Raw genomic sequence first — 8,881 nt, 5'->3', positions numbered from 1 at the left:
ATTTCTGTCATGACAACTCTCGGAGGGATTGGCATGGTAATGTACATGACAATGTTAATGTATTTGGTCTTGGCGAAATAGATCTGCTACGCTGCTGCAGAGCAAGTACCGAGACCTACTGCCAATACATCCACAACATGCTGCTGTGAGCATGTAAGAAATATTGCTGCTGCAAATATAACATACATGAAATAACCCCATATAGCATACATGAATCACCTTGTAGCAGATCTATACAGGTGGAGCTGGGGAAGGTGGAGGGTTTCTGAAGCAAGCTGCAACTGCTACGGCAAGCACTAGTCATATATTTGAATGTTGAGCAGCGAGCTCATTGGCTACCGATACAGGAGAGAACCAATCAGCTGTGCCATGTGATAATGTCACCAGGTCAGATTGAGTTAGACCTATCGGACTGCGCCATTTAGAGTTTCATGCCAGAACTCTTTATATATATATAAATTCTTTATTCAGTCTCTAACACTGACTGAACACAATATATTTAAGTAATATCACACAAACGAGAGTGTTGATGTACTGAATGTCATAATATTCAGACAAACAGCGTGATTGCAAGTTCAATATTGTCTTTATGCAAAAGTTATTAATGTTGACCAGTCTTTATATACATATGCCTGGCGACTAATGTTTTTTCCAGAATGAACAAAATATCTGTCATAACGCACATAGTTTTCTAGTAATTCTGAAGGCCTTGATTAGTTGATTAAGGTGTTCAATTAGGGATGATTAAAAGCCATTTTAGAGCAAATACATGGAGATGATGAATAAATATCCTGTTGTTAAATGTATGTACATAATACATTATATAATGTAATGCATATACAGTAATGCATGCTTCACATAGTGTTGCAACATGATATGCTCTGGCCGTTCTCCTCGTCATAAAAGAGGGTTGTAAATCTAGATTTTGTGTAAATACATTTTGGCTGTATGCTGCACAAAGCTTGTGAACCACACTCTATGGTGGACTGAATTATTCACTCTGCACAAATGCTTTTAATACCCTCATGCTATAACTGCATCTCAAATACTCAAAAACCACACTGACTCTACAGCTGATTTCATAAGAAAAACGGATCTCCAAAAACAGCGAGCTTTGGGAAATGTTAAAGGTGTCTGAATAAATTTTGGTTTGAGTGTGTGTGTGTGTGTGTGTGTGTGTGTGTGTGTGTGTATATGAACAATATATGCAATAATGTATATATATTTGGCTGGTTTATCTTAGCAGTTATTCCCTGTTTGTACACACAACAAGAACAAAAGAAGCCGAGCAAAACGCATTTAAAAAGGTGTAAACTGATTTATTCAGGCATCAGGCCATCACATCAACCCTATACAGCTCATCTAACAGAGTATACTGTTATTGGTTAAATACAGTATATTTATAAATAGACTGTACATCTGTAAAATAAATAATTCACTATTGCGTATTATAAGTCACTTGGTGTTTAAGGTTTCTGTTCCAGCTTTGAACTGTCTTGCGCTAAGTGCTACAGGTCATGCGGCGTGAGAGGTTGAACACTAACTGGTGGTCTCGCAGTAGTCGTACAGTGCAAGCACAAAAAATGGGCAGCTCCAGTATCACATCTCTGTCTCTGCCAAAAAGCTCTCACCCAGTCCTGATGTCATCAGGACCATCTGGGAGCTGGAAGAGTCTGGAAGGGTCAGAGACAATTTGGTAAATGTTTGAAATGTGTGAAGAGGACAGGAATTTGGCTTTTCCAATTCTGAATGACTAAAGATTCTTCTTTCTAGGGATAGTTCACATTCTCTCATCTTTATTCACCCTCAAACCTGCATTGACTTTCTTTTACCTGGTGTATTTTTTGAGAATATCCTGGCCGCTCTTCTTCATATACACTATACTGCTCACCAAGACTGCATTTACTTGATCAAAAATTCAGAAAATACCGTAATATTGTGAAATACTATTATAATTTAAAATAACAGTTTGCTATTTTTATATATTTTTTAAAAATATAATTAATTCCTGTGATCAAAGCTGAATTTTCAGCATCATGAGACACATGAGAAATCATTTTAATATGTTGATTTGCTGCTCATTATTTTCAATGTTAAGAACAGTTGTGCTGCTTAATAGTTCCCTTCTGAGGGAACTTCGAACTGTGTCCTCTAGAGGTCGCTATGAGTAGGTCCACTACTGAGGGGGAGGTGAGTACTTCACCATTTACCCGAGTTTGTAGATAGCGTTTGCATGAGTGCGTTCACCTCTCGTGGAATTTCCTTTTGTTCTTATAGGAGTGTATAGTTTGGATCTCTGCGTATGTTGAGCTCAGGTGAGCCTTCCATTCCTTCCCGATCTTCATGTGGAGATCGAGAAGGCTTGGAAAAATCCATTCTCATCCCGCATCTACAGATTCCAGCATACTAGTTATGCCAACACCGAGGGGATGCGTGAGAATGGTTATGAAAAGATGCCCCTTGTGCTATCTAAACACTATGTGGGAGACATCTTCTCTTAAGGCTCCCTCCCTGCCATCCAAACCCCTTCAGGATACATCTCGTTTGAATGGCAGGGCATAAGCGGCAGCAGGTCAGGCTGCAGCTTCGTTGCACACACTTCAGGCTTATCAGGCTAATCTGCTGGAAGACCTGGATATAGGCCAGGGTCTATCCCCTGATGAGGTGGCTGAGTTTCGTCGCACCACAGATCTTGATCTCCGTGCCACTAAGCAGAAGGGCTCTTCGGGCTTCGCCTTCAGATGATGCCCCGTGAGCTTGAGTCATGCTCGGGAGCCGTGGTTGGTGAGTACAATCCATTTCATCTCTCTATTGCTAGTTTATGTGAGTTCACTAACTAGTTTCTCCGCAGCGCTACTTGGACCTGTTTGTTTTCTGACTGTGTTTTAAGGTTAGGACCTCTGCGAGCACCTCCCCTGCTAAAGTCAGAACCTCTTGCTGTTGACCGATCATGGTGATGGTAGCTCACCCCTCGGTACTGGATCCAGGCTGGATGATAGCCCTGCATCTTCAACTTCATGCTTTCTGGACCACGCAGCCGAGTTGTGGGGCCTCTGCGAGAGCCCTTTTAGCCGATCAGGTCTAATGCTTATAATGCTTCGTGATGTGCTCCCTGATGTTCTGGCTGGGTGTTTGCGGTACTGGATCCAGGCTGGATGATAGCCCTGCATCTTCAACTTCATGCTTTCTGGACCACGCAGCCGAGTTGTGGGGCCTCTGCGAGAGCCCTTTTAGCCGATCAGGTCTAATGCTTATAATGCTTCGTGATGTGCTCCCTGATGTCCTGGCTGGGTGTTTGCTTCAAGAAGCTGCCCCGGCCAGGACACACTACTCATGTCTCGCCCCGAGGGGTCTCCTGAGATTTGAGTCATCCTCTCAACCAAGGGAAGGGAACGTCTTAGGTTATGTATGTAACCATGGTTCCCTGAGAAGGGAACGAGACACTGCGTCCTCTAGTTTCCTTGCCATGCTTCGGACGCAAGCTTCAGACGAAGATGCAGATGACGTGTTATCCCAGTGCCCTTTTATAATGTGATCGCACAGGGTAATGACGTCATAGGCTGTCGCCAACCAATATCATTGTCGTGTTTAGATGTATGCTTCAGACACCGATCACGCTGAAGGCGTTCCCCATAGCAACCTCTAGAGGACGCAGTGTCTCGTTCCCTTCTCAGGGAGCCATGGTTACATATGTAACCTGAGACGTTTTTGTGCAAGCCTTTTTCATGATTCCTTGATGAATAAATGTTCAGTTAGAACAGAATGTACTTGAAATCATTTTTTAAAACAATCTAAAAGTCTTTACTGTTTGTGTTCTTTCTGAGTAAAAATCTTATTGACCCCAAACTTTTGAACAGGCAAGTACAGTAATGGAAATGAGAGGGGACTGGGTCTTTCAGGCTCCAAAATGACAAAAAAAAAAAACATTAAAGTACCAAAAAAAGTAATCCATTCGACTTCTGTGGAATGTACCAAAAATCATTAACGTATAAAAAAAATGTAGGCTATTTTTCTGAAAATCATTGAGTATAACAGTCTTTCTGTAAAAATGGGGCATCGACACTATTGACAGCATTGGTTTTCGTGAAATAGAGTACTTCTTTGATACTTTTAAGGTGATTTTTTTTGTTACCTCCAAGTCCCCATTCACTTTCATTTTATGGAAAGGAATGACCAGGATTTGCTTCCAAAAACTCATCTTTTGCGTAGAAAAGAAAGTCAAATAGGTTTGGAGTGAGTGAGTGATGATAGAATGATCATTTTCAGCCGAACTATTCCTTTCAGATTTAACCTTGCTAATAATAACCTCTAAGTCGAATGACTTTAGGATATACAGGACAGAGAACTCACAACTTGGCCCTTATAAGAAATTCATATTTCTATTTCGTAAGTAGAAATGATCTCTCCTAAATAATGCATGAGTAATGTCAATTTCTGTACTTCCCTTTTGCCCCAGCCTCTTAGAACCAGTTACTCCAGGAAAGTCATCCACACACAAAGAGGGAAAGAGAAAGCGGAAGAGAAATCTAAATGAAACAGTCTTGAAGCAAAGAGAACAGGCTGAGAGAGTGAGGCTGGTCAGCCCTTACTGCTGTGGGGAACCCAGGCTGGTTTCTCCCTGGGGGTCACCAAGCGTCCGCGCGCCTCTCCATCTTTATCCTCGTCCTCCTCGCCTTCAGAGAGGAGATCTGAGATTTGCTGCTGCAGCTCAGGGCTGATGTCATTCTCAGCTAGAACCAGCACACGCAGGCTGGTGGGGTAGTTCTCCACCATGTCTAGGAAGACCTGACCACAGAGAAACAAGGAAGGCATTACGCTTAAAGCATGAAGTATTACATGGAAAGAACTGGGAGGAAATGAAGTGCAATGACATATCTGTGTTAATAATACACATACAAAATTATAAACTTTTGATACTCCAACATAGCAGGTGGAGGTACTGCACTGGTTGCAACCCATCATAATATAGAAAAAAGAAGACGACGAAATGCGTAACTACTACTACTGCACAAAATCATGTTGTCGGAGATGACACTCTACCCACACCTGAAAAAGTTACCTCACCAGTGTATGAGTTTTTTAAAATCTGTAATAAAAGATGATAATTTCAACTATTAAGATTTCACAGCAAATAAAACGATAATATCACAAATGAAAAAATATAATTGGAATCACTTTTAGAAAAATTTTTCCAGCTGTTGAACAATAAAAACATTGACAGCCAATCGGAATCCAGCTGATGAACGATAAAAACATTGACAGCCAATCGGAATCCAGCTGATGAACGATAAAAACATTGACAGCCAATCGGAATCCAGCTGATGAACGATAAAAACATTGACAGCCAATCGGAATCCAGCTGATGAACGATAAAAACATTGACAGCCAATCGGAATCCAGCTGATGAACGATAAAAACATTGACAGCCAATCGGAATCCAGCTGATGTTAAAAGAGCTTGAGCATTAAAGCAGCAGATGACAACTGTAGCATATGCTTATAATAAACAGAACATGGTGTGGATGATATTATAGTTATCAATATACTTATCTTTATAGTTATGGTTCTTGGTGTGAACAGCCCAGTCTAAGTGCTGGAAGTGCACTTAGTACAGGAAGTGCTGATTAAGAGTTAAGATTACAAATTCTCTCTTTACCTCCCTAAACGTGTATTTTGAAAACACAAAATATAGTGAAAAGATGAATGTGAGTGATGGCACTATTCATTCATTTATTTTATACTTTCCCAAAATTTCTATGGAAATTGCAATAAAATTGTAAATTTGTATCGCTATTTATCGCAATATCGTGTAGTCAAAATCTGATACAGTGTCAACCCTAATTAGTAGTCACCTCATCACTGTATAACATTCATTTGCATAAAGCTGAACTCAAACGTTCAAACACAAGTGCAAATCTCATGGAAAATCATTGACTTCCGATTGCTATCACAAGACGCTGTACTTGTGAATCCCCCTTAAAGGGATAGTTCAGTCAAAAATGCAAATGTTGTCATTTACTCACCCTCCACTAGATCCAAATACATTTACATATTATGCACTTAATAAAAATATCCTGCAATTGTACGTTTGGTATACTACTGGTGTACTATAATAATAGTCTGCTAAATTGGAACAACTAATTTTGTACTTAATGCAATTTAATTGTGCGTAAGTAGTGCTGAAATCCAGCTAAAGATATACTGAAGTATATTTTAGTGTGCTAAATTGGAACTATTGCAAGTATACTTCAGGTACACTTTAAATATCTTGTATTTAAAGAGCGATATTATTCGAAGATCATACAGTTCTCATCAATTGTGACATTAAAACACATTTTAAGTTGATATTAAGAAATGTGCATTGTGCACAAGTAGTACTCCAAATAAAGTTTAATTAAATTTGTTTATATTTGTAAGTCTCGAGCGATATGTCAGTAAATATGTGAATATATTTTAACTATACTTAGCATGAAATAAATGGATCTTAAATATATTACTTTTTTTACTAGGGAAAGTTGGCACAAATACTTTCTATACAATCTATACAATATAATCTATACCTGCTTAGATTGCAACCAATGCATATTTTACCATCCAATGACACCAAGCAGAGTCATTACAACTATCATGACAGGAGTATGAACACTGAGAGCATGAAGAAATTCCCTGTACAACTTTGCCCTCTAGTGGAGAGTTATGAAAAAATAATCCTCTGCCAATTCTACCTCCTGTTGACAGACTGAGTGAAAACAGAGAAGGTATGAGAGCTTTTAAAGGAATACTTTATCTGTTTAGTGATGTCATGTTGGATAGACCTTGTGATGTTTTCTTTCTTTCATGAAACACAGTCTAAGATTTATAAACCCAGACTTAACATCTCATTTTGTGTTTTACAGAAGAAAGATAATAAAATGAGGCCGCAATGATATGAGGGTGACTGAGGAATTATGGCTTAAAGTTGTGCTTAATCCATTATTTTCCCCCACAGTGCTATTTTTCAGCAGGTGGTGATAGGAAAAGGTTTTGGATTGCTCGTCTGGTTTATAAAGTACATATCTGATCTACATGCCCTATCTCCTTTCAAGGGCAAAATGAATGAAGCCACTGCACAGATTACATTGCATGCATCACACAGCACTTACCCGCATGAACGTACACATAATTCATCACTTATTTAAATAATGAAAGTCCTAAGAATAGTGTTTACTCTTGGTGAACTCTATGGTAGGTATTTTAGAAATGTAGGAGTAGTGGTAGAGAAATTGGGTGGGAAAATGAAAACAATTCGATTCAAATAGGCATTAATATGAGTTAATTAATATCGAGTAATATTAAAGGCATTAATATCGAGTTTTGGAGTGCAACTGGAGATCATACTATTTTCTGCCTTAGGAGAACAATTAACCTAAAAATGAAAATTCTCATCATTTACTCGCATCATTTCTTTCTTCTGTGTTATTTTGAAGAATAATCACATTCTTTATGATATTCTTTATAGATTTACACTACTGTTCAAAAGTTTGGGGCCTGTAAGATTTGTAATGTTTTTAAGACACTGATGCTCATCAAGGCTGCATTTATTTGATCAAAATACAGTAACAATTTTATTACAATTTAAAATGACTATTTTCTATGTGAATATATTTTAAAATGTATTTTATTCCTGTGATGCAAAGCTGAATTTTCAGCATCATTACTCCAGTCTTCAGTGTCACATGATCCTTCAGAAATCATTCAAATATACTGATTTGCAGCTCAAAACATGTCCTATTATTATCAACATTGAAAACAGTTGTGGCTCCTTAATATTTTTGTGGAAAATTTTAAAAAGAAATTTTCTGGATTCTTTGATGAAAACAAAGTGCAAAAAACAGCATTTATTTGAAATAGAAATCTTTCGTAACATTATAAATGTCTTTACTGTTGCTTTTGAACAATGTAATGCATCCAACAGCAGTTGCTGAAGTATTATTTCCTTTAACAAAACTCAATGAGACACAGCTAAATCAAATGAACACACTAGGAACAGGAACATAACCAAATATGGGCACAGTCACACAGGTCACGGAGCACATGGGAAGCAAAACAAACCGACAGACAGTCCAGGGGTGTGACATTACCTCCCCCTCCCAGAAGGCGTGTCCACGCGCCTCATAACTTCCAACGGGGAGGGGGGGTGGGCAATCTGGAGGCCTCTAGGGACAGGCTTACATGGGACGGAAGGCCTCCAGGGCGGTACCCATTCCGGGACCCATGGCGGATCAGGCAGCTCGGGGAGCCATGGCGGAGCGGCCTCCGTGGCCTCGGCACTCGGCCCGGCCTCTATGGCCGGAGCCCTATAGCCCCCCCAAAAAAATTCCTTGGGGGAAATTCCAGGTTCTGAGGCCCTCCGTGGGCCTGACGTAGGAGCAGCGGCCCTCCCTGGGCTTGACTCTGGAACTGTGGCCCTCCCTGGGCTTGACTCTGGAACAGGGGCCCTCTCTGGGCTGGACGTAGGAACAGGGTCTTTCTCTAGGCTTGACTTGGGGACTGGAGGCCTCCTTGGGCTGGACGTGGGAACTGGAGCCCTCCTTGGGCTGGACATTGGGACTGGAGCCCTTTCTGTGCTAGACTCGGGGACTAGAATCCTCTCTGGGGCTAAAATCGGGGACTGGAGCCCTCTCTGGGGTAGACTCGGGGACTGGAGCCCTCTCTGGGCTAGACTCGGGGACTGGAGCCTTCTCTGGGCTAGACTCTGGGGCTAGGATGAGGGTGGAGAACAGTCCTTTTCTCCTCATCCTCCTTTGGTTACGGGTGAATGGCGTGGTTGGTGGGCTTGACATAGGCGTGGCCGGCAGTTCTGGGCTAAGGACCAATGAGGAGCTTCGGAGAATTTGGGGATG

The 8,881-nt window shown here is 40.6% G+C and overlaps 1 protein-coding gene across 3 annotated transcripts in view; it reads right to left on the bottom strand.

The window, feature by feature from the left end:
* Positions 1–1,353: 1,353 nt before the first annotated feature.
* The window catches only part of lrrc73 (leucine rich repeat containing 73), a 21,201-nt gene continuing 13,673 nt past the window's right edge, over positions 1,354–8,881 (bottom strand). For 2 of the 3 annotated variants that reach the window (XM_016461887.1, XM_016461886.1), the window contains exons 5-6: positions 4,590–4,785; positions 3,888–4,473 (exon numbers count right to left, since the gene is read on the bottom strand). In XM_016461887.1, the coding sequence (XP_016317373.1) occupies positions 4,361–4,473; positions 4,590–4,785 (309 nt within the window). In that variant the 3' untranslated portion in view covers positions 3,888–4,360. Of the gene's footprint in view, positions 1,674–3,887; positions 4,474–4,589; positions 4,786–8,881 lie in introns of those variants that run through there. The other variant, XM_016461888.1, reaches the window with a different exon arrangement.

The sequence above is a fragment of the Sinocyclocheilus anshuiensis genome, unplaced genomic scaffold, assembly GCF_001515605.1.
Source record: "Sinocyclocheilus anshuiensis isolate Anshui unplaced genomic scaffold, SAMN03320099.WGS_v1.1 scaffold460, whole genome shotgun sequence".
Taxonomy (NCBI): Eukaryota; Metazoa; Chordata; class Actinopteri; order Cypriniformes; family Cyprinidae; genus Sinocyclocheilus; species Sinocyclocheilus anshuiensis.
This window is presented reverse-complemented; position numbering and strand designations above follow the sequence as displayed.